Raw genomic sequence first — 26926 nt, 5'->3', positions numbered from 1 at the left:
AGAACATTTCTTGATACTGAATAGCTGGAAGCAATTTTCTGGAAAGTTGGAGTGTTTTCAACAGAACTTCACATGATAACGATGGGAGAGCTTGCACCCATTTACTTATCCCTGAGTGCACCTCCGCCTGCTCAGTAACTGGTTCCAATAGCAGCGTTGTGTCTAAAGTATTGTCACAATCTCCTTCAGAGAACCATCTAACTAGTGAGCTAGCATAATGTTTAGCTTGCATATGTGCTAAGAAATATGTACGGAATGAGGGAAATTTTAGACGCTTCAGTAACTGGAAGAGGGCGCTTGAATGCTGTGTCTATAAAAGTGCCAATGTTAGTCAAACCCTCCTGGTATAGTTTCCATTTTTTTTTTTTTTAATAGCTGTAAAAATTGACCCCCCCCCAACCAAAGTTAATACACCAGGTGACCAGGATAGGTGATAATCGCGGCACTGCTGTGTTATTTCTACATAGGTCCCTTATGCATCTGTGCTCTTTCCATTCATTATACCATAGTGAGGCTCTGCAGTGGTTCTACACCGGGGATGCTTGCTGTGACATTTGGGGGTACACAACAATTTTCTTGCAATGGAGGGTGCCAAGTATCCAGGAGATTAATACTCATAGGGAAAGCAGTGCGCTAGGAATCTGTACCTAGTGCATCACAGCAGGACATAGTGACATGTTGGTACCGGGATCCTGAGAATTGTGATGTCGGCGGTCAGAATACCGTCAGCGGCATCCCGATGCACAGGATCCCAACACCTTCTAGGTAAGAGGTCTAACCCCAACCACCTAACATGAACCCTCTTCCTCACTCTACCCACCTAAGCCTGCCCGTTCCCCCTCCCTGCAGCCTAAACCTAACCCACCCACCCCACGCAACCTAACCCTAAATAGCCCTGGCATACATTCAGGATGCCGACAGTCTGGATTTTGGCACTCTGTTTGCAATCGATATAGGGATTCCAGTGTTTGGATTCTGACTACCGGTATCCTAACTCGACCCCATAGTGACGTGATCACTGGTGTTTCCTCTATAAGAGAGATTATTTGGATGTGGTGGAATCCAGAGAATTTCTGACACCTCGCCTCCCAGTGTCAGAACTAGGACTAGGGTCATCAGCCCATGTTAATATTTTACCAGTTTCTAGTTGATTCAAAATAAAGTTGTAAAAATGTAATCATTAAAGATAAAAAATGAAAAAGTTTATCCCTGCAGCTCCCGTCCAAAGTGTTGAGTGATATTCAGTTGTGTGAGCCACTGGGCGTGAGCTGCTGTGCGCCCATTACTTAACGTGCATGCCACGCCCAAATGCATCAGGTTTAGACGCATAAAATGGCTAAATCCGTGCAAACTACAGGGAGCACAAGAGGTGGATTTCTGTTCGCCACCTCAGGAGGACGTGAGCAGAAATATTGGACGCGAGTGTGCGGCGGAACAGTTGAATAGCGCAACAGAGCTGTGGCTGCAATAAATCAATTGAATTCCTCCTTAGAATATAACATAGCTTAGACCCTATAAATGAGGTTCTAAGAGGGAGTTGGACTGTATAATAGAATTACATTCTGAGCTATTCAGATTTGGGGCCATTAGTGATACATAAAATGTGGAAATATTATAGGGAAATTGCTGCTAACTGGATGTCACAGTTGAGGAGGTGACTGTATTGTGAGTTATTGGCATGGTGCCTGCAGGAGCTGTGGCGCTGCTGGCTTTGTTACATTGAGGTGTAAAGATGCTGTTTTAAAGAGATGCCGGGCAGGTGTATGAGCAGATCTGAACGGTCCAGCTGTTTGGCACTTAGGATCACAGAGGGCTGATACATTTGTCATCCAACCGGGTTTCTTCATAAACTTTTAGACATTGCTTGAAATCGTCAATCTTACTGTGCCAATGCAGAATGAAATATTTGACCAGTTAGTAAGGTCTGATAATATGACCTGCGTGGTCACCTCAATTCTTACACAATTAAATGGTGGCATATTGCTTTGAACCCCTCTCGCTTTTGGATAAGACCATTAATGAAATGGGAGCCACATCAGTGGAGGAGTCCAGGAATTTTGGCTGCAGAGTGGGGCACGATGTCGAAGGAGCCCAATGGCCTTGACTATAGGAGTGTGGTACATTTAATGGTGGAACACAAGGGGTGCTGGTTAGAGAGTGGGGGTAAATTAGTGGAGGACTCTGGTGCCTGGGATATAGGTGGTGGTGCACATTAATGGAGGACTTTGGTGTCATGGCATATTAATGGAGGAACACAGGGGTGCTGGCTAGGAGGTCAGGCACATAAGTGGAGGGTTCTGGTGCCTTGGTTATAGGTGGTGTGGCAAATATAGGTGCCTGGGTGGAGCACGTTAGTGGAGTTCTCTGGTGCCTTGGCATTGAGTGGTGGTGCACATTACTTGAGGACTGGTGCCTTTGTTAGAGGTGGTGGCGCACATTAATGTAGGAATTTGGGTGCTGTCTAGAGTGTGGGGTACACAGTGCAAGAGCTCAGAGTTTCTGGCTAGGTGGTGAGCTGTGTTTGGAAATTCCTGTAGGTGGAGGTTCAACTTCAGGCAGTGCTACTTGGGGGACATTATTTTGGAAACAATGGTATGCTATCATAGTTTTCTCAAGCAATAGCTACACGTTTCGGATGGGGGATTTCTCATTCTGTTGTTCAAGAAAAGAGCTTAATATTGTTTGATAAAGACGTAAGCTCTGTACAATGTCTCTCTTGAGCTGTGACTCAATGATATATTTCCTATCTCTTCTCACAGCGCTAACCCGGCTCCTGTCTCCAAGCCTCTGGTGATCCCCCTTATACACAAGAACCGATGGTCCCAAACCAGCTGGAACAAGGAGAAAGCTGAAAATGAGGTCCCACAGACTGAGCAGGACGCTGTGCTCTCACAGGCTGTGCAGGAGCTCATTGCAGGTGCCCTCAAATTACCTCTTTCCTAATGTGCTATTTTCCCTTACATCTGTTTGCCATCTGGAAGTGTAGTAGTTGCCTACATGTGGTTGCGGTGCCGCTTTGCAAGCTTGTGAAACAGCGCTTTTACTCAAAAATGTAATAGATTAAAAATAGTAACATTTAATTACATTTAAAAAGAAACATGTTTAAAAAATTAATAATCTGTTGCAACAGTTCCTGGAAAAGACAGTATTAGCATAGCACCTTGAAACAGCGCACATGTGCAGCGAAACGCGTTGGTGGAGAAACTTGGCATTGGTCATTGCAGTGGATAACAATCCTTTTGGGTCCATAATTGGGAACACCTATATTAAAGAGCCGAATCGTGGTTAAGGACCTGAGCTGACAACCGGGACTTCATTTTCTGTTCGTTAGCAAGTACATTAGAGGGTCCTCATTACGTACCATGGAGCCGTTAATTACACCTTCAGGTGAACTAATTGTTCCCAGGACTGTGGCTTGCTTTGAACCTGAAACTGTCCATTTAATAAGATCCAAGCTACTTTCAAATTTTGGGACATTTAAATATCCTGTGCTAATCTGCCTTTCCCAGGAACTGTTGCAACAGATTATTATTTTTTTTTAAACATGTTTCTTTTTAAATGTAATTAAATGTTACTATTTTTAATGTATTATATTTGAGTAAAAGCACTCTTTCATTATCTAATGTATTTGCTTTATGCTTTACGGATTGATTATCTTTATATTAACAGCTGCTAATTGTGAACCAGCTCCTAAACAGCGCCAGACCTTTTTTATGCCAGTATAATTATTTTTCCATTTTGGAAACTTAACCAACATTCCGTCTTTCAGCTCACTAAGACAAAGAGCCACCCTGAGGCATGAGACATTCTGTTCCTCAGTCATGTTACTAGCCCACAAAATGGCTGATTCATCTGTATCTGGGTCCACTTTAAATATAAAAACAAAGACACAAAGACCTTTTTAAATGCCAAACAACATGTGTGCTGAGCGGCACCAGGAGAAAAGGTGTTTTAATTTTTAATGACATCAAATTTTCACAGAGTTGACGCTTCTAGTCATCGCCTTTTGCATACATGAGGAACCTGTAGGAAACAGCTTAACCCTATGCCACACTGATTTCCCTGCTCTTTCTTTGTCTAACCGCAGGGAATTAATCACTCTGAACGCTTCCTGAATTCTGACTCAGTATGTACATAGAATAAAGAGATAATGGGGATAGGTTCCTAGAGGTTTGGATTCTTGGACGTGTATGGACTACACAAAGACACATGACTTTGACTACACCAGATCACCTTCTTGACGGCCTGAAAGGGGAATTGAGTTCAGAAAATTCTTGTTTCATTTACATTTATTAGTGCAAAAACTAAATCCACCTTTCAGTCTGTATGTTCTCAACGAGGCTCTGTCCACTTTTACGGCATACATTGCTTAAAGTATTCTATACATTGTAAGCAGTTAATGTAAAACAGCTCTAGTTTTTGAAGAGAACAAATCTGGCTGTGTTTAAGTGACGTACTGTAAGAAGGTATCAGGTAATGTAAAAAATACTGTACATAGCCAGCTTCTATTAATACAGCTGCTGGTAAACTTCACTTCAACCCCCAGCATTCTCTGACAGCCACTGGCCATGCCGGGATTTTCAGGACTACAAGAAAGAGAAGTATACAGAATAATACGTTTTACAGTAATTTCAGTGCATCACGTCCGCTGCATGGTGTACAGATGTAGATATTGACTGGTTCATGAAAACAGAGAACAATTAACAAACAATTAACCTGGTCAGGCGATGCAAGAAGTTCCGTTTATAGGAGCCCAGTATAGTAGGCCTCTGATCTCACGCTCTTACATGGGGTCAGTGCCCATTTTTTGTTTTGTTTTTTAAACCGGAGAATACTCTAATTTTCCAAAGGAATTCTCTGCCTTTTCCCAAATGGATTTTTCACTAAACATATCCGAGAGAGAGATTAGTGGCAGGATCTGGAGCTGGCACATAAAAAAAAATATATATAATATGGGGCTCATTTGCGCTCGCCACACTGTCGGTAAGCCGGCGGTCGGGCTCCCGGCGCCGGTATGCTGGTCGCCGGGAGCCCGACCGCCGGCATATCGTAGTGAACCCAATATGGGTGGTCTTCAGTATGCCGACTGACGGGATCCCGGCGCACAGTATACCGGCACCGTGATCCCAACAGCTGGCATACCGACACTTATTCTCCCTCGTGGGGGTCCACGACCCCCCTGGAGGGAGAATAAAATAGTGTAGCGCGCCACCGTGCCCGTAGTGTGGCGAGCGCAGCGAGCCCCCAAGGGGCTCATTTGCGCTCGCCGCACTGTCGGTAAGCCGGCGGTCGGGCTCTTGGCGCCGGTATGCTGGTCGCCGGGAACCCGACCGCCGGCATATCGTAGTGAACCCAATATAGGTGGACTTCAGTATGACGACTAACGGGATCCCGGCGCACAGTATACCGGCGCCGGGATCCCGACAGCCGGCATACCGACACTTATTCTCCCTCGTGGGGGTCCACGACCCCCCTGGAGGGAGAATAAAATAGTGTAGCGCGCCACCGTGCCCGTGGCGAGCGCAGCGAGCCCGCAAGGGGCTCATTTGCGCTCGCCACACTGTCGGTAAGCCGGCGGTCGGGCTCCCGGCACCGGTATGCTGGTCGCCGGGAGCCCAACCGCCGGCATATCGTAGTGAACCCATATAATATAATATAATATATCTGGCAAAGGGAAGCCGAAACACAAGCTACCATGAACACAGCACAAATATAGAAAAACCAAAACATAATTTTTGAGCAACATCGATACAGAGAAACTGACACTATAAAGCAGGTTCAAAAAATTCCTTATGTTACTATGTTAACTGATGCATAAAGTATGTCCACAAATTTCAGCCATGGGGGACACTGGAGATACCATGGGGTATAGCTGGTGTTGGAGGAGTCTGGGCACTTTTCAGGACAGCTCAGGCTCCTCCTACCTTATACCCCGCCTCACTGCCCAGCTCAGCCAGTTTTTTCATTAGTTGCTCTAAGAGTCGGGCACACTTTTAGTTGCTCATGCAGCTGATCTTTCAGATAGAAGGATACAACGAATGCATTGCCCATTTGTCTGTAAGCTTATGACTAATGTTGTCATATATAATGTTTACGGCATGCTCCCCTCGATGTGCAGTGCTGCATTAGAAGTCATAAGGTGACCTAGAGAATTAAATAATAAGAGGGAAGGAGAGATATTCTACATAATTGAGAAAAACTGGAACGATATAGGGGAAGAGTACTTAATTGCCATTGGTATTTCTCAAATTATAGGAGAGAGTGACTGAGAGTGTGCAGTTAGTGACATTGAAGCACCATAAAAAGACTGAACCATCTGCAGCGTGGCTGTCTTTAAAGAGGACCTCCCTCGTCTGTACATGTTCAGGGAGGCGGTCGTTAGCGATGCGTGGGAGCATCCATCGTTAACGACATTGAGTGTACACACTGGACGAGATTGTTAAAGATCTCTCTCTGATCGGCCCTTCTGAGCGAGATCTTTCACTTTCTCGTCTAGTGTGTATGGGGCTATAGAATGACCCATGCAGTAATGTTTAAATTAAATCTAATCAATCATCCAACCAACTAGAGCAGTGGTTCTCAAACTCGGTCCTCAGGACTCCATACAGTGCATGTTTTGCAGGTAACCCAGCAGGTGCACAGGTGTATTAATTACTCACTGACACATTTTAAAAGGTTCACAGGTGGAGCTAATTATGTCACTTGTGATTCTGTGAGGAGACCTGCAAAACATGCACTGTGTGGGGTCCTGAGGACCGAGTTTGAGAACCTGTGAACTAGAGGGATCAGTGTTGAAATATTGCATGAAAATATGTTCCTATGCTTAAAGTGAGCAATAAAAATAGACCACGTCATATAGCAGTAATGGTATATGAAATAAAACAGATGCTAATTCCAAGTTAATTAGGATTATAAGTGAAGTTAGATAAAGAAATGATTTTAATACAGTAAAAGTTTATATTAGTATGGGGACAAAAAATATGTCCCTGATTTGTATATAGTGAGGGCTGCCACTGAGATATATGCTATAGATATAAGTTCTATAGCACCAGACCCCTAAGCGGAACCACAGATTTGGCGGAAACTGTACACCACTGTCAGTGAGCTGTTACTTGCCGTCATACATATGAGAGAGAGCAGTAAGCACTAACGGACTGCGAGAATGACAGGATTACTGATAAGCCCTTAGCAGCGCGCTGATAGGTGTGTTATGTTAGATAGAATAGACTTAGGTCGATATGTACTAGGTCAACATGAAAAAATGTCGACATAAGTTTCTTTACATTTTTTTGGTGTCCGTTTCTTCGTATAGTGACGGGAAACCCCAATTAGTGCACCGTGTCCGCTCGCCATGCTTCGGGCAAGGTGCCTCGGTCCGCTACCGCTGCGCTCGGCACAGGTTACCGCTCCCAATGTAGTCCACATGGATCGTAAAGTATGAAAAAGTTAAACAAAATGAAGAAAAAAAAAAGAAGTGAAAAACTCATGTCGACCTTTTGTCATGTCGACCTAGAACATGTCAACCTAGCGTCCCTATCGACCTAGAAACCATGTCGACCTACTTACTGTCGACCAATAGTGGTCGACCTAGACACTGTCGACCTAAAGACCAGATCCCGCGCTGATTGCCCGGGTGAAAGTGCAGTAAACTAGAAGGCAGATTATTTGGCCTTGGGTGCATTCCTCCGCTGAGCACAGGGGACTTCATCAGGCTTCGTCATCTTCATGTGTCGTGTTGTGATCCCTCCAAGCATTCAGACGTGTTTTGCTATCATCTTCCCCACTGTGACACCTTCACCATGAATGTGATTGGTTTAGAGCAGCGGTGGCCAACCAGTGGCTCTTGAGCCGCATGAGGCTCTTTCTTTATTTAAATGTGGCTCCCAACACTCTAAATCATGTGACCACAACAGATACAGAAACTGCTGCACTCCAGCCAGATACGCAGCAGCACTACAGGGACTGAAAACTGAAGGAGCCAGATACTAGAGGTGAGACACCCACAAGCAAACAGAGGACACATTAGGGACTGCTGCAATGGCAAGACTTGGTGGGGGAACTTTAGTGACACATGAAGGTGGGCTACAGTGACACAAGGCGGAGCTGACTGGAGTGATGAAGGAGGGTGGTAGCAGTAGTGACATATGGGAGACCTGGCTGGAGTGACACAGCAGGGTCCTGGCAGGAGTGACACATGTAGGAGCTGACTGGAGTGATGAAGGAGGGTGCTGGAAGTAGCGACACATGGGGGAGCTGGCTGGAGTGACATAGGAGGGTGCTAGCAGGAGTGTCACATGGGGGAGCTGGCTGGAGTGACAGGAGGGTGTTGGCTGGAGTGACACATGGGAGAGCTGGCTGGAGTGACAGGAGGGTGTTGGCTGGAGTGACACATGGGGGAGCTGACTGGAGTGATGAAGGAGGGTGCTGGAAGTAGCGACACATGGGAAAGCTGGCTGGAGTGACATAGGAGGGTGCTAGCAGGAGTGTCACATGGGGAGCTGGCTGGAGTGACATGGGGGGTGCTGGCTGGAGTGACATAGGAGGGTGCTAGCAGGAGTGTCACATGGGGAGCTGGCTGGAGTGACAGGAGGGTGGTAGCAGGAGTGACACATGGGAGAGCTGGCTGGAGTGACATAGGAGGGTGCTAGCAGGAGTGTCACATGGGGAGCTGGCCGGAGTGACAGAACGGTGTTGGCTGAAGTGACACATGGAGGAGCTGGCTAGAGTGACATAGGAGGGTGCTAGCAGGAGTGTCACATGGGGAGCTGGCTGGAGTGACAGGAGGGTGTTGGCTGGAGTGACACATGGGAGAGCTGGCTGGAGTGACAGGAGGGTGTTGGCTGGAGTGACACATGGGGGAGCTGACTGGAGTGATGAAGGAGGGTGCTGGAAGTAGCGACACATGGGAAAGCTGGCTGGAGTGACATAGGAGGGTGCTAGCAGGAGTGTCACATGGGGAGCTGGCTGGAGTGACATGGGGGGTGCTGGCTGGAGTGACATAGGAGGGTGCTAGCAGGAGTGTCACATGGGGAGCTGGCTGGAGTGACAGGAGGGTGGTAGCAGGAGTGACACATGGGGGGTGCTGGCTGGAGTGACATAGGAGGGTGCTAGCAGGAGTGTCACATGGGGAGCTGGCCGGAGTGACAGAACGGTGTTGGCTGAAGTGACACATGGAGGAGCTGGCTAGAGTGACATAGGAGGGTGCTAGCAGGAGTGTCACATGGGGAGCTGGCTGGAGTGACAGGAGGGTGTTGGCTGGAGTGACACATGGGGGAGCTGGCTGGAGTGACATAGGAGGGTGCTAGCAGGAGTGACACATGGAGGAGCTGGCTAGAGTGACATAGGAGGGTGCTAGCAGGAGTGTCACATGGGGAGCTGGCTGGAGTGACAGGAGGGTGTTGGCTGGAGTGACACATGGGGGAAGTTTATTATGTGAATCTGGCTTTTTCAATTATTTTATGTGAAAGTGGCTATTTCAATGGATCTGACTTTCATTCTTTTTATTTTAGGTCGTTCTGGCTTTTTCAATGTATTTTATACCAGGGGCGTGGTCTAGCAGGCACAAGGCCACATTCCATCTTTGCATACGCGTCTTCGGCTCGATGACGGCTCTTTGACGTACCTAACAAGGTTTTTTGGCTCTTTGTCACTGACTGGTTGGCCGCCCCTGGTTTAGAGCATAAGGGCATGTATCGTTCTTCGATAGGTTTACTCTTGTGGATGTGTTGTAACATTCTGCCTATTCTTGGCAATAAGTCTTATCCTAGGCACAGCCCGTCTGTATTCTATTCGGCATGCTCGTAGTACTTCGGTATAGGTTTGCTCCTGACACCTGATGTTTACAGTGGAAGCTGAGAGATGCACTTAGACTCATGTAGCCCTTGTATTCTGATGGGATATGGTGCGGTTCCCTGAAGGCTCAGAGGAGGAGGATAATGAGATAATAGGCTCCCACTGCTTCTGTCTCTGATATCCCTGAGAGTATTCCCTGTGAGAAGGTAGGGACATAAGAAGGGAAATATTAACATATTGTAGATGTATTGATTCATTGCTCTGTTCATTCTCATGTTAATTTATCTGCCTCAAGCCTTTAAATCTGCTCATTTAGGGGTCTATTCATGAAGCAGTGAAAGGTGTGGAGAAGTGAGTCGTGGAGAAGTTACCCATGGCAACCAATCAGCATTGAAGTAACATTTATAATTTGCATACTATAAAATTGTACGGAGCAGCTGATTGGTTGCCATGGGCATCTTCTCCACTGGCTGACTTCTCCACGCTTTTCACTGCTTCATGAATAGACTCCTTAATTACCAAGGAGTTAGTGTTTTGCAGTAGGTTGCTCACAGAAGTGTGGCTTGATCTTTAGTAAGGTCTATAGTGCTATCTTACAGACCAGCAGTTCCATCGGCCACTGTATCTTATGCTGTGCATAGAGTATACAATTATCTTGGCCAGTAATGCTTGTAGCAATAAGCGTTTGCTCATACGCGAAGGTAACGCATTTTTGCTTACGTTCGTCCTATTTCCAGTTGGCTGGTTCTTTGCAAGACCTGTTTCTCCATGTAATGGGCATTTCGAGGTGGGAACTATGTGGCAACATTGCAAACGCACGGAACTGTTCTGTTTTGTAAGTGTGTGTAACATGAGATCTGTGCTGTTTTGAGCTGTGCCTACGGAGGTGGTGCCTGTTTCAGACGTTTCTCCTGCGCCTAGCTGTGGATGGAAAAGCAGTGGGCACTGGGCAGAGCAGCTTTCTACTTTATGCCGCACAGATACACGCATGGGGGGTCATTCTGAGTTGTTCGCTCGTTGCCGATTTTCGCAACGGAGCGATTAAGGCAAAAATGCGCATGGTACGCAGTGCGCATGCGGTAAGTATTTTAGCACAAAACTTAGTAGATTTGCTCACGTCCGAACGAAGAATTTTCATCGTTGAAGTGATCGGAGTGTGATTGACAGGAAGTGGGTGTTTCTGGGCGGAAACTGGCCGTTTTATGGGAGTGTGCGGAAAAACGCAGGCGTGCCAGGAAAAAACGGGGGGAGTGTCTGGAGAAACGGGGGAGTGGCTGGCCGAACGCTGGGCGTGTGTGTGACGTCAAACCAGGAACGAAACGGCCTGAGCTGATCGCAATCTGTGAGTAGGTCTGGAGCTACTCAGAAACTGCTAAGAATTTTCTATTCGCAATTCTGCTAATCTTTCGTTCGCTATTCTGCTAAGCTAAGATACACTCCCAGAGGGCGGCGGCCTAGCGTGTGCAATGCTGCTAAAATCTGCTAGCGAGCGAACAACTCGGAATGACCCCCATTATCCCTATGGAAATACACATTAGCAGAAGGTTGGAAAAACGTCAAGGCGTAATAACAGCCACTTTGCATCCAGTGATTCAGCCCCAAAGTGCTGCTATGGCGCTTTGCGTCTCAGTGACCCATTACCGAGGAGATAGTCAGTTGATCGTAGTGTTGCCTGTATGTACATGATGGGATAGAGGATAAGAATTTGTTCTGGGTACAAGTTTGCGGAGAAGAGGGGAGTTTCGGTGCGTCACTGCTGAATACATCATAGGTCATGTGACTGGTTGTCATGGTGGCAAAATAACAGCGCCACTTGGCATTATTGTTCTTTTTACAGTACAAATGACAAATTGAGGAACCCAGTTCCAGCGTAATGGCCTATGTAGTCACAGCAGGGAATGACAATTTAGTGCTATCAGAACGGGAGCATGCTGTATGATAATAAGATTTTACTCACCGGTAAATCTATTTCTCGTAGTCCGTAGTGGATGCTGGGAACTCCGTAAGGACCATGGGGAATAGACGGGCTCCGCAGGAGACTGGGCACTCTAAAAGAAAGATTAGGTACTATCTGGTGTGCACTGGCTCCTCCCTCTATGCCCCTCCTCCAGACCTCAGTTAGGATACTGTGCCCGGAAGAGCTGACACAATAAGGAAGGATTTTGAATCCCGGGTAAGACTCATACCAGCCACACCAATCACACCGTATAACTCGTGATACTATACCCAGTTAACAGTATGAAATATAACTGAGCCTCTCAACAGATGGCTCAACAATAACCCTTTAGTTAGGCAATAACTATATACAAGTATTGCAGACAATCCGCACTTGGGATGGGCGCCCAGCATCCACTACGGACTACGAGAAATAGATTTACCTGTGAGTAAAATCTTATTTTCTCTGACGTCCTAGTGGATGCTGGGAACTCCGTAAGGACCATGGGGATTATACCAAAGCTCCCAAATGGGCGGGAGAGTGCGGATGACTCTGCAGCACCGAATGAGAGAACTCAAGGTCCTCCTCAGCCAGGGTATCAAATTTGTAGAATTTAGCAAACGTGTTTGCCCCTGACCAAGTTGCAGCTCGGCAAAGTTGTAAAGCCGAGACCCCTCGGGCAGCCGCCCAAGATGAGCCCACTTTCCTCGTGGAATAGGCTTTTACTGATTTAGGATGCGGCAATCCAGCCGCAGAATGCGCCAGCTGAATTGTGCTACAAATCCAGCGAGCAATAGTCTGCTTAGAAGCAGGAGCACCTAGTTTGTTGGGTGCATACAGGATAAAAAGCGAGTCAGTTTTCCTGACTCCAGCCGTCCTGGAACCATAAATTTTCAAGGCCCTGACTACGTCCAGTAACTAGGAATCTTCCAAGCCCCTAGTAGCCGCAGGCACTACAATAGGTTGGTTCAAGTGAAAAGCTGATACCACCTTAGGGAGAAACTGGGGACGAGTCCTCAATTCTGCCCTATCCATATGGAAAATCAGATAAGGGCTTTTACATGACAAAGCCGCCAATTCTGACACACGCCTGGCCGAAGCCAAGGCCAATAACATGACCACTTTCAACGTGAGATATTTCAGATCCACAGTTTTAAGTGGCTCAAACCAATGTGATTTCAGGAAACTCAACACCACGTTGAGATCCCAAGGTGCCACAGGAGGCACAAAAGGGGGCTGAATATGTAGCACTCCCTTTACAAATGTCTGAACTTCAGGCATTGAAGCCAGTTCTTTCTGGAAGAAAATCGACAGAGCCAAAATCTGGACCTTAATGGAACCCAATTTTAGGCCCATAGTCACTCCCGACTGTAGGAAGTGCAGAAAACGACCCAGCTGAAATTCCTCTGTAGGGGCCTTCCTGGCCTCACACCACGCAACATATTTTCGCCAAATACGGTGATAATGGTTTGCGGTTACTTCTTTCCTGGCTTTTATCAGCGTAGGAATGACTTCCTCCGGAATGCCCTCTTCCTTTAGGATCCGGAATTCAACCGCCATGCCGTCAAACGCAGCCGCGGTAAGTCTTGGAACAGACAGGGCCCCTGCTGTAGCAGATCCTGTCTGAGCGGTAGAGGCCATGGGTCCTCTGATATCATTTCTTGAAGTTCTGGGTACCAAGCTCTTCTTGGCCAATCCGGAACCACGAGTATCGTTCTTACTCCTCGCCTTCTTATTATTCTCAGTACCTTTGGTATGAGAGGCAGAGGAGGGAACACATAAACCGACTGGTACACCCACGGTGTCACTAGAGCGTCCACAGCTATCGCCTGAGGGTCCCTTGACCTGGCGCAATTCTCTTTAGCTTTTTGTTGAGGCGGGACGCCATCATGTCCACCTGTAGCCTTTCCCAACGGTTTACCAACAGTTGGAAGACTTCTGGATGAAGTCCCCACTCTCCCGGGTGTAGGTCGCGTCTGCTGAGGAAGTCTGCTTCCCAGTTGTCCACTCCCGGAATGAACACTGCTGACAGTGCTAAGACGTGATTTTCCGCCCATCGGAGAATCCTTGTGGCTTCTGCCATCGCCATCCTGCTTCTTGTGCCGCCCTGTCGGTTTACATGGGCGACTGCCGTGATGTTGTCTGATTGGATCAGTACCGGCTGGTTTTGAAGCAGGGCCTTGCCTGACTTAGGGCATTGTAAATGGCCCTCCGTTCCAGAATATTTATGTGTAGGGACGACTCCTGACTTGACCAAAGTCCTTGGAAATTTCTTCCCTGTGTGACTGCCCCCCAGCCTCGAAGGCTGGCATCCGTGGTCACCAGGACCCAGTCCTGTATGCCGAATCTGCGGCCCTCTAGAAGAAGAGCACTCTGCAGCCACCACAGCAGAGACACCCTGGTCCTTGGAGACAGGGTTATCAGCCGATGCATCTGAAGATGCGATCCCGACCACTTGTCCAAGAGGTCCCACTGAAAGGTTCTTGCATGGAACCTGCCGAATGGAATTGCTTCGTATGAAGCTACCATTTTTCCGAGGATTCGTGTGCAGTGATGCACCGATACCTGTATTGGTTTCAGGAGGTCTCTGACTAGAGATGACAGCTCCTTGGCTTTCTCCTGCGGGAGAAACACTTTTTTTTTTTTTCTTTTCTGTGTCCAGAACCATCCCCAGGAACAGTAGGCGTGTGGAAGGAACCAGCTGTGGAATGTTTAGAATCCATCCGTGCTGTTGTAGCACTTCCCGAGATAGTGCTATTCCGACCAACAACTGCTCCTTGGACCTCGCCCTTATAAGGAGAACGTCCAAGGACGGGATAATTAAAACTCCCTTTTTTCGAAGGAGTATCATCATTTCTGCCATTACCTTGGTAAACACCCTCGGTGCCGTGGACAGTCCAAACGGCAGTGTCTGGAATTGGTAATGGCAATCCTGTACCACAAATCTGAGGTACTCCTGGTGAGGATGGTAAATGGGGACATGCAGGTAAGCATCCTTGATGTCCAGGAATACCATGTAATCCCCCTCGTCCAGGCTTGCAATAACCGCCCTGAGCGATTCCATCTTGAACTTGAATTTTTTTATGTATGTGTTCAAGGATTTCAAATTTAAAATGGGTCTCACCGAACCGTCCAGTTTCGGTACCACAAACAGTGTGGAATAGTAACCCCCTCCTTGTTGAAGTAGGGGCACCTTGACTATCACCTGCTGGGAATACAGCTTGTGAATTGCCTCTAGCACAGCCTCCCTACCCGAGGGAGTTGTCGGCAAGGTAGATTTGAGGAAAACGGCGGGGGGGAGACATCTCGAATTCCAGCTTGTACCCCTGAGATACTACTTGAAGGATCCAGGGATCCTGTGAGCGAGCCCACTGATCGCTGAAATTTTTGAGGCGGCCCCCCACCGTACTTGGCTACGCCTGTGGAGCCCCCGCGTCATGCGGTGGGCTCAGAGGAAGCGGGGGAAGAATTTTGATTCTGGGAACTGGCTGACTGGAGCAGCTTTTTCCCTCTTCCCTTGTCTCTGTGCAGAAAGGAAGCGCCTTTGACCCGCTTGCTTTTCTGAAGCCGAAAGGACTGTACCTGATAATACAGTGCTTTCTTAGGCTGTGAGGAAACCTGAGGTAAAATATTTTCTTCCCAGCTGTTGCTGTGGATACGAGGTCCCAGAGACCATCCCCAAACAATTCCTCACCCTTATAAGGCAGATCTATGTGCCTTTTAAAGTCAGCATCACCTGTACAGAGTCGGGTCTCTAATACCCTCCTGACAGAATGGACATTACATTAATTCTGGATGCCAGCCGGTAAAATATCCCTCTGTGCATCCTTCATATATAAGACAACGACTTTAATATGCTCTTATGTTAGCAAACTAGTATCCCTGTTTGACAGGGTCACAGACCACGCTGCAGCAGCAATATCTGCAGGTCTCAGTCTAGTACCTGAGTGTGTAAATACAGACTTCAGGATAGCCTCCTGCTTTTTATCAACAGGTACCTTCAAAGTGGCCGCATCCTAAGACGGCAGTGCCACCTTTTTTGACAAACGTGTGAGCGCCTTATCCACCCTAGGGGATATCTCCCAGCGTAACTTATCCTCTGGCGGGAAAGGGTACGCCAACAGTAACTTTTTAGAAATTACCAGTTTCTTATCGGGGGAACCCACGCTTTTTCACACACTTCATCCCCTCATCTGATGGGGGAACAAAACACTGCCTGCTTTTTCTCCCCAAACATAAAACCCTTTTTTAGTGGTACTTGGGTTAATGTCAGAAATGTGTAACACATTTTTTATTGCCGGGATCAAGTCACGGATGTTCCTAGTGGATTGTGTATATGTCTCAACCTCGTCGACACTGGAGTCAGACTCCGTGTCGACATCTGTGTCTGCCATCTGAGGGAGCGGGCGTTTTTGAGCCCCTGATGGCCTTTGAGACGCCTGGGCAGGCGTGGGCTGAAAAGCCGGCTGTCCCATAGCTGTTACGTCATCCAGCCTTTTATGTAAGGAGTTGACACTGTCTGTTAATACCTTCCACCTATCCATCCACTCTGGTGTCGGCCCCACAGGGGGCGACATCACATTTATCGGCATCTGCTCCGTCACCACATAAGCCTCCTCATCAAAACATGTCGACACAGCCGTACCGACACACCGCACACACACAGGGAATGCTCTGACTGAGGACAGGACCCCACAAAGCCCTTTGGGGAGACAGAGAGAGAGTATGCCAGCACACACCAGAGCGCTATATAATGTGGGGATTAACACTATAACTGAGTGAATTTTCCCCAATAGCTGCTTGTATATACAATATTGCGCCTAAATTTAGTGCTCTTTTTAACCCTTTGAGCCTGAAAACTACAGGGGAGAGCCTGGGGAGCTGTCTTCCAGCTGCACTGTAAAGAGAAAATGGCGCCAGTGTGCTGAGGGAGATAGCTCCGCCCCTTTTTCGCGGACTTTTCTCCCTACTTTTTTATGGATTCTGGCAGGGGTATTTATCACATATATAGCCTCTGGGGCTATATATTGTGATTATTTTGCCAGCCAAGGTGTTTATATTGCCCTCAGGGCGCCCCCCCCCCCCCCCCCCAGCGCCCTGCACCCATCAGTGACCGGAGTGTGAGGTGTACATGAGGAGCAATGGCGCACAGCTGCAGTGCTGTGCGCTACCTTGGTGAAGACTGAAGTCTTCTGCCGCCGATTTTCCGGACCATCTTCATGCTTCTGGCTCTGTAAGGTGGACGGCGGCGCGGCTCCGAGAACGAACACCAAGGACGGGTCCTGCGGTCGATCCCTCTGGAGCTAATGGTGTCCAGTAGCCTAAGAAGCCAAAGCTAGCTGCAAGCAGGAAGGTTCGCTTCTTCTCCCCTTAGTCCCTCGTTGCAGTGAGCCTGTTGCCAGCAGGTCTCACTGTAAAATAAAAAACCTAAAATATACTTTCTTTCCTGGAGCTCAGGAGAGCCCCTAGTGTGCATCCAGCTCGGCCGGGCACAGAAATCTAACTGAGGTCTGGAGGAGGGGCATAGAGGGAGGAGCCAGTGCACACCAGATAGTACCTAATCTTTCTTTTAGAGTGCCCAGTCTCCTGCGGAGCCCGTCTATTCCCCATGGTTCTTACGGAGTTCCCAGCATCCACTAGGACGTCAGAGAAATGATGACAATAATTTCATAGAAGGAAACTTTACTAGCAATATAACTTCAGCATTATCGCATAAAGGAGCTGGCTGATTCGCATGCAGACGCGTCTGCTTCCTTATGCTAACGCGTCTTCCACTGCTCCATTGAAGCTTGCACTCGCCCCAAGCCAGGTGGGCTTTCTCTGTCTGAGTATTGCGCCCTGTATAAGCGACATGCCTGCATCTACTCAGCCACCCTAATGTAACCTCCCGGGAACACCCACTATCAGGCAAGACTTCTTCTTTTCCTTTCATAGCCTTGTAGAGCCTCACAAAGACCCACAGAGGAAATGCTGCTCATCTGTAGGCTGTCACAGGAATGCACCTGTGCTGTGGCAGCACTTCCAAGGGGGGTATTCAATTACTGCCGTTTTTCGACCAGAAGGGCACTTTTCACCCATTTTTAGGTCTAATTTAAATTTGACCTATTCACCTATTCAATGCCTGTGCCGTTTTTTGATTGGTTGAAAAATCCAGCACTGGTGTAAAAAAAAAAACACGTGTATTGGCAAATTTTCCGTTAACACACGTGTTTTGGCGAATTCGCGATTGTTTTCGCCCATGCCGATTTGACAAAAAAATGGATTACAAAATGTGTGTGTAATTGCCCGCAGTTGAATACCCTGTGTTGAATTAGTGCCGTTTTTTTGACCAGTCGAAAAAACGCCACTTAATTGAATACCCCCCATAGTCTGTTAACTTTATATATTTAGCTTCCTATTAACATTTTATACAACATACAGTAGCTCCTGGGCTTCCCTCTTAATGTATGATTGCCATCACCTGTGCTGAAACACCTTTCTTATCCATGAACCTGTTCAATACAGGTGTCTGCAATCATAAGTGAAGAGAAGTCCAGGAGCAGAGCATTGTGTCCCTCCTGGAGAGTGTCATGTTGGGAGGTATGATAACCTAATGGTGGCTTATTATACAGACTGTACTCTAACTCATCCTGTAGTGACATACATACAAACAGGCCGCTCTGTGATCAGAGAATGGAACTAGGTGCGCCAGTGTCCTCTATAGATTTGCCTTTTCCTACTTCTTGGTCATTGTTGTTTTCCTTTTATCTTTATATCATCATAGAATCCCGTAAATCCGAGCAGAATGAATCTTTGGTGGACCAGACCCTTCAAATCCCTCTCCTCATGCAGAACAAAGTGCCCAGCGGGTATGAAGATGGGGACAAGGTGGATGTCTGTTTAAGACCGGAAGCAGTAAGTGTTTCAGTGCACCACGCGTAGAAAGCCATACGCTGTTCATTTGCTGTACATTCAGAACCTGCGCTGTTCCTGTAATAAATCCTCGCATGGCTCTGGCTACAGGAACAGCGCATAGTTCCATAACATACTGCCTGGCAGCTGTAAATGCCTCTAGCCAGCTGTAACGATGGGAAAATGTATAGAAGAGTGGTTGGTCTGTTACTTATAGCCAACTACTTGAGTGGGGGTTGAGGGGGTGGTATGATGCAGATAGACTCCAGCTGACTGCTCCATATTTTGTAAGGGTTTTTTGTCATGTTTGTTGGCTTGGCCATTGGGATTTGTCCATACTTGGTTAAACTGTGTTCTGTTTCTGATTCGTCAGGCGGAGGCTGCAGACTATGAAGTGGTGCCCGTGGAACAGTACGGGATGGCCATGCTTAGAGGGATGGGCTGGAAGGAGGGCGAAGGCATCGGAAAGACCTTCAAACAGTGCGTGTGATCTGTATAAGTGTTCTGGGAGAATGACGCCTTTCATAGGAATATAAACTCATGGGTTGGAAGTATGTTCTGTGTAGCCCCAGTGTTCCCGGGCGCTGGCTGGTATTCCCTAGCAAAGTACGGTGTTACAGGCCGCTGTCAGTGGGAGGGTAGACAAGCTACAGGAGCTTACATCGTTACTACATAGCATCTGCCTGTTAATATTTTGGGTTCCTTTTTTTCTTTTTCTTTTTTAATCTCTATTTCTCTGACGTCCTAGTGGATGCTGGGAACTCCGTAAGGACCATGGGGAATAGCGGCTCTGCAGGAGACTGGGCACAACTAAAGAAAGCTTTAGGACTACCTGGTGTGCACTGGCTCCTCCCTCTATGACCCTCCTCCAGACCTCAGTTAGAATCTTGTGCCCGGCTGAGCTGGATGCACACTAGGGGCTTTCCTGAGCTCCTAGAAAAGAAAGTATATTTTAGGTTTTTTATTTTCAGTGAGATCTGCTGGCAACAGACTCACTGCTACGAGGGACTAAGGGGAGAAGAGGCGAACCTACCTGATTGGAGCTAGTTTGGGCTTCTTAGGCTACTGGACACTATTAGCTTCAAAGGGATCGAACACAGGGCCCGACCTCAATCGTCCGGTCCCGCGCCGCCGTCCCCCTTACAGAGCCAGAAGCATGAAGATGATCCTGAAAATCGGCGGCAGAAGACTTCGGTCTTCAACAAGGTAGCGCACAGCACTGCAGCTGTGTGCCATTGCTCCTCATGCACACCTCACACTCCGGTCACTGATGGGTGCAGGGCGCTGGGGGGGGGGGGGCGCCCTGAGCAGCAATATTAACACCTTGTCTGGCAAAATAAGCACAATATATAGTCCTAGAGGCTATATATGTGTAAAATACCCCTGCCAGGATCCATAAAAAAGCGGGAGAAAAGTCAGCCGAAAAAGGGGCGGGGCTATCTCCCTCAGCACACTGGCGCCATTTTCTCTTCACAGTGCAGCTGGAAGACAGCTCCCGAGGCTCTCCCCTGTAGTTTTCAGGCTCAAAGGGTTAAAAAGAGAGGGGGGGGCACTAAATTTAGGCGCAAATCTGTGTATTATAGCAGCTATAAGGGAAAAATCACTGTGGGTAGTGTGAATCCCTGCATTATATAGCGCTCTGGTGTGTGCTGGCATACTCTCTCTCTGTCTCCCCAAAGGACTTTGTGGGGTCCTGTCCTCAGTCAGAGCATTCCCTGTGTTTGTGCGGTGTGTCGGTACGGCTGTGTCGACATGGTTGATGAGGAGGCTTATGTGGAGGCGGAGCAGATGCCGATAAATGTGATGTCGCCCCCTGTGGGGCCGACACCAGAGTGGATGGATAGGTGGAAGGTATTAACCGACGGTGTCAACTCCGTACATAAAAGGCTGGATGACGTAACAGCTGTGGGACAGCCGGCTTCTCAACCCGCGCCTGCCCAGGCGTCTCAAAGGCCATCAGGGGCTCAAAAACGCCCGCTACCTCAGATGGCTGACACAGATGTCGACACGGAGTCTGACTCCAGTGTCGACGAGGTTGAGACATATACACAATCCACTAGGAACATCCGTTGCATGATCTCGGCAATGAAAAATGTGTTACACATTTCTGACATTAACCCAGGTACCAAAAGAGGTTTTATGTTGGGGAGAAAAAGCAGACAGTGTTTTGTTCCCCCATCAGATGAGTGAATGAAGTGTGTGAAGAAGCGTGGGTTTCCCCGATAAGAAACTAGTAATTTCTAAAAAGTTACTGATGGCGTACCCTTTCCTGCCAGAGGATAGGTCACGTTGGGAGATATCCCCTAGGGTGGATAAGGCGCTCACACGTTTGTCAAAAAAGATGACACTGCCGTCTTAGAATACGGCCACTTTGAAGGAGCCTGCTGATAAAAAGCAGGAGGCTCTCCTGAAGTCTGTATATACACACTCAGGTACTATACTGAGACCTGCATTTGCCTCAGCATGGATAGTGCTGCTGCAGCGTGGTCTATTACCCTGTTAGGACAGGGATACTATTTGCTAACCATAGAGCATATTAAAGACGTCGTCTTATATATGAGGGATGCACAGAGGGATATTTGCCGGCTGGCATCCAGAATTAATGCAATGTCCATTCTGCCAGGAGGGTATTAGGGACCCGGCAGTGGACAGGCGATGCTGACTTTAGAAGGCACATGAAGATTCTGCCTTATAAGGGTGAGGAATTGTTTGGGGATAGTCTCTGGGACCTCATATCCACAGCAACAGCTGGGAAGGAAAAAATTTACCTCAAGTTTCCTCACAGCCTAAGAAAGCACCGTATTATAAGGTACAGTCCTTTCGGCTTCAGAAAAGCAAGCGGGTCAAAGGCGCTTCCTTTCTGCACAGAGACAAGGGAAGAGGGAAAAAGCTGCACCAGACAGCCAGTTCCCAGGATCAAAAATCTTCCCCCGCTTCCTCTGAGTCCACCGCATGATGCTGGGGCTCCACAGGTGGAGCCAGGTGCGGTGGGGGCGCGTCTCGGGAACTTCAGCGACCAGTGGGCTCGCTCACAGGTGGATCCCTGGGTTCTGCAAGTAGTATCACAGGGATACAAGCTGGAGTCCGAGGCGACTCCCCCTCGCCGTTACCTCAAATCAGCCTTGCCTGCTGCCCTCGAGGAGAGGTAGTACTGGCGGCATTTCACAAGCTGTACTTCCAGCAGGTGATAATCAAGGTACCCCTCCTTCAACAAAGCCGGGGTTAATAAAATTCCACAATGTTGGTGGTACCGAAACCAGACGGTTCGGTGAGACCCATTCTAAAATTGAAATCCTTGAACACTTATATACGAAGGTTCAAGTTCAAAATGGAATCACTCAGGGCGGTTATTGCAAGCCTGGACGAAGGGGATTACATGGTATCACTGGACATCAAGGATGCTTACCTGAATGTCCCCATTTACCCTCCTCACCAGGAGTACCTCAAAATTGTGGTACAGGACTGTCATTAATAATTCCAGACGTTGCCGTTGGTCTGTCCCCGGCACCGAGGGTATTTACCAAGGTAATGGCCGAAATGATGATACTCCTTCAAAAAAAGGGAGTTCTAATTATCCCGCACTTGGACGATCTCCTTATAAAGGCGAGGTCCAGGGAGCAGTTGTTCGTCGGAGTAGCACTATCTCGGGAAGTGCTACAACAGCACGGCTGGATTCTGAATAGTCCATAGTCGCAGCTGGTTCCTACGACGCGTCTACTGTTCCTGGGTATGGTTCTGGACACAGAACAGGAAAAAGGGTTTCTCCCGGAGGAGAAGGCCCCAAGGAGTTGTCATCTCTAGTCAGAGACCTCCTAATATAAATACAGGTGTCTGTGCATCAAGGCACGCGAGTCCTGGGAAAGATGGTAGCTTCTTACGAAGAAATTCCATTCGGCAGGTTCCATGCAAGGATCTTCCAGTGGGATCTGTTGGACAAGTGGTCCGGGTCGCATCTTCAGATGCATCGGCTGATAACCCTGTCCCCAAGGGCCAGGGTGTCGCTGTTGTGGTGGATGCAGAGTGCTCATCTTCTAGAGGGCCGCAGATTCGGCATACAGGACTGGGTCCTGGTGACCACGGATGCCAGCCTTCGAGGCTGGGGGGGCAGTCACACAGGGAAGAAACTTCCAAGGACTATGGTCAAGTCAGGAGACTTCCCTACACATAAATTTTCTGGGACTAAGGGCCATTCACAATGCCCTAAGTCAGGTTAGACCCCTGCTTCAACACCAGCCGGTGCTGATCCAGTCAGACAACATCACGGCGGTCGCCCATGTAAACTAACAGGGCGGCACAAGAAGCAGGATGGTGATGGCAGAAGCCACAAGGATTTTCCGATGGGCGAGAAATCATGGGTTAGCACTGTCAGCTTTGTTCATTCCCGGAGTGGACAACTGGGAAGCAGACGTTCTCAGCAGGCACGACCTTCACCCGGGAGAGTGGGGACTTCATCCAGAAGTCTTCAAAATGATTGTACACCATTGGGAAAGGCCACAGGTGGACATGATGGCGTCCCGCCTCAACAAAAAACTAAAAAAATATTGCGCCAGGTCAAGGGACCCTCAGGCGATAGCTGTGGACGCTCTGGTAACACCGTGGGTGTACCAGTCGGTGTATGTGTTCCTTCCTTTGCCTCTCATACCCAAGGTACTGAGAATACTAAGACGGAGAGGAGTGAGAACTATACTCGTGGTTCCGGATTGGCCAAGAAGAGCTTGGTACCCAGAACTTCAAGAAATGATCTCAGAGGCCCATGGCCTCTGCCGTTCAGACAGGACCTGCTGCACCAGGGGCCCTGCCTGTTCCAAGACTTACCACGGCTGTGTTTGACGGCATGGCGGTTGAACACCGGATCCTAAAGGAAAAAGGCATTCCGGAGGAAGTCATTCCTACGCTGATTGAGGCTAGGAAAGATGTGATCGAAAAACACCGCATATGGCAAAAATATGTTGCTTGGTGTGCGGCCAGGAAGGCCCCAACGGAGGAATTTCAACTGGGTCGATTTCTGCAATTCCTACAGTCAGGAGTGACTACGGGCCTAAAATTGGGTCCCATTATGGTCCAGATTTCGGCTCTGTACATTTTCTTCCAAAAAGAACTGGCTTCACTGCCTGAAGTTCAGACTTTTGTTAAGGGAGTGCTGCATATTCAGCCCCGTTTGTGCCTCTAGTGGCACCGTGGGATCTCAACGTGGTGTTGGATTTCCTGAAGTCGCATTGGGTTGAGCCACTTAAATCCGTAGAGCTAAAATACCTCACGTGGAAAGTGGTCATGCTGTTGGCCTTGGCGTCGGCCAGGCGTGTATCAGAATTGGAGGTTTTGTCATGCAAAAGCCCTTATCTGATTTTCATAAGGATAGGGCGGAATTGAGGACTCGTTCCCAATTCCTTCCTAAGGTGGTATCAGCTTTTCATGTGAACCAACCTATTGTGGTGCCTGCGGCTACGTGGGACTTGGAGGACTCCAAGTTACTGGACGTAGTCAGGGCCCTGAAAATATATGTTTCCAGGACGGCTGGAGTCAGGAAAACTGACTCGCTATTTATCCTGTATGCACCCAACAAGCTGGGTGCTCCTGCTTCTAAGCAGACTATTGCACGCTGGATCTATAGCACGATTCAACTTGCACAGTCTGCGGCTGGACTGCCGCACCCTAAATCTGTAAAAGCCCATTCCACGAGGAAAGTGGGCTCTTGGGCGGCTGCCCGAGGGGTCTCGGCTTTACAACTTTGCCGAGCTGTTACTTGGTCGGGTTCAAACATTTTTGCAAAAGCTTGATACCCTGGCTGAGGAGGACCTTGAGTTTGCTCATTCGGTGCTGCAGAGTCATCCGCACTCTCCCGCCCGTTTGGGAGCTTTGGTATAATCCCGATGGTCCTTACGGAGTTCCCAGCATCCACTAGGACGTCAGAGAAAATAAGATTTTACTCACCGGTAAATCTATTTCTCGTAGTCCGTAGTGGATGCTGGGCGCCCGTCCCAAGTGCAGATTGTCTGCAATACTTGTATATAGTTATTGCCTAACTAAAGGGTTATTGTTATGAGCCATCTGTTACTGAGGCTCAGTTATATTTCATACTGTTAACTGGGTATAATATCACGAGTTATACGGTGTGATTGGTGTGGCTGGTATGAGTCTTACCCGGGATTCAAAATCCTTCCTTATTGTGTCAGCTCTTCCGGGCACAGTATCCTAACTGAGGTCTGGAGGAGGGTCATAGTGGGAGGAGCCAGTGCACACCAGGTAGTCCTAAAGCTTTCTTTAGTTGTGCCCAGTCTCCTGCGGAGCCGCTATTCCCCATGGTCCTTACGGAGTTCCCAGCATCCACTACGGACTACGAGAAATTGATTTACCGGTGAGTAAAATCTTATTTATTAAAATCTTAAACCCATATATTGAGCTAAATTGACATAGTGAAGAAATCTCTGAATCTCCTGGGAACAATGTCTAAGAGGCTAGATACAGGAATTATTTTATTTTTTATTTGGCACAGAAAAAATATTTAAAACCTGTATCCAGTGTGTATGTATTTTTGTATATTTTATAATATATATATATATATATATATCATTTTGACTGTAACACATTGTGGTAAATTTACTAAGTGGGAGTTTTTTTTAGAACTGGTGATGTTGATCATAGCGTCCAGTCAGATTCTATTTAACTTTTATCTAGCTGCTTCTAGAAGATAATAGAATCTGATTGGTTGCTATGGGCAACATCACCAGGTCTAAAAAAACCTCCCACCTTATTTACCCCTCGCTGTCATATATATATATATATATATATATATATATATATATATATATATATATATATATATATATATATATATATATGTATATGTGTGTATATATATATATATATATATATATATATATATATATATATATATATATATATATATACATATATATACATATATACATATATATATATATATACATATATACAGATAGAGCTGCCTGTGGCTTAGGATGGGGCCAGGCAGCAGTTCTATATAGAGTACAATTGTGAAAATTTGCATGTAGTCTCTTAAACAAAGCTATGGGGATGCCTTGATTTATTCTAGTAGGCATACCGCTCTGAGGGCCTAATTTAGTAAGAATGGCAGACTGGGTAAGTTTACGCAGGCTTACCGTTGCAGTGTGGGTTACGAGGCCAAGGAAACGGCTTATGCAACGCAGTACTTGGCCTCGCCACTCCCGGAAAATGGGGGTGACACGCCCCCATTTTCCCCAACGCTGGCCGCCCCCGTACCTACTTCCGAATGCCTCTGCCTGTCAATCCGGCAGAGGCGTTCACATTCCTGTGATGCGAGCGCAGGACCCGTTCTGCACATGCGATCCCTACTGAATTAGGCCCTGAGTTGTCTGTGTGTGATATAGTGATGCAGCACACACAGGGGCAGATGTATTAAGCCCGGAGAAGTGATAAAGCAGTGATAACTGGAAGGTGATAAGGCACCAGCCAATCAGCTCCTAACTGTCATTTTTCAAACCCGTAATGATTGGCTGGTGTGTTATCACCTTGCACTTATTACTGGTTTATCACTTCTCCAGGCTTAATACATCTGCCCCACAGTTACTTGTATCACACACTCATCATGATGCCAGGAGGAACTAAAGACAGGGATCATTGTAGGTAACAGAATCGGAATTATAATGAAGCATTAGTTGGGCACAGTAGTGGATCTCTCTGTCCAGGAGACGGCGGTTCCCACCATGGCTTGCTGATATGTCACATCTGTATTGATGATGCGTCCAGTGACACTTATATCATTCAGCTCCTATATTTTTAAAGCACTTTATCTGTGCAAAGTAAATTTCACAAAAATCTATTCACCATACATATCTGCATACGTTCAGTGTCGACAGCCAGTTGTTGACATCCCAAATGTTGACATTTTGTACCACAACCTTATAGCAAGATATGTTTATTATGAACAAAATCTAAAACTAATATATGAGGGTGGTACAATGAATAAGGTATTAAGACCTCTCATTGCGTACATTTATTTAACTCCTACATATACGTATAATCAGTAGTATGGCCTTGGTGCAGAATATTTTACCACAGTCACCATACTTGTCTAAGCATTTGTTCCAAATGTACACCAAGGCATCTATTGTGGCATAGAAGGACTTGGTGTCAAGCACCTGACACCAGGACATGGCTGCTTGCTCAACTTCACCGGCCAGTGCACCAAACCTGCTTCCATGACATGACGCTATCACCGTACATTTTGACAAATTGGCGATGAATTCCAGGTGCTGATGTGCCCTTTAAATGCAGAAATCTGATCAC

At 47.4% G+C, this 26926-nt stretch overlaps 1 protein-coding gene across 1 annotated transcript in view; it reads left to right on the top strand.

Annotated features, from left to right (window-relative positions):
- The window catches only part of GPKOW (G-patch domain and KOW motifs), a 110990-nt gene that overhangs the window by 46094 nt on the left and 37970 nt on the right, over positions 1 to 26926 (top strand). The window contains exons 2-4 of the mRNA XM_063936562.1: positions 2760 to 2917; positions 18492 to 18622; positions 18993 to 19099. Coding sequence (XP_063792632.1) covers positions 2760 to 2917; positions 18492 to 18622; positions 18993 to 19099 — 396 coding nt within the window. The remainder of the gene's footprint in view (positions 1 to 2759; positions 2918 to 18491; positions 18623 to 18992; positions 19100 to 26926) is intronic.

This window comes from Pseudophryne corroboree, chromosome 8 (genome assembly GCF_028390025.1).
Source record: "Pseudophryne corroboree isolate aPseCor3 chromosome 8, aPseCor3.hap2, whole genome shotgun sequence".
Taxonomy (NCBI): Eukaryota; Metazoa; Chordata; class Amphibia; order Anura; family Myobatrachidae; genus Pseudophryne; species Pseudophryne corroboree.
The sequence above is the reverse complement of the archived record's forward strand: the minus strand, read 5'-3'. Positions and strand labels throughout refer to the sequence as shown.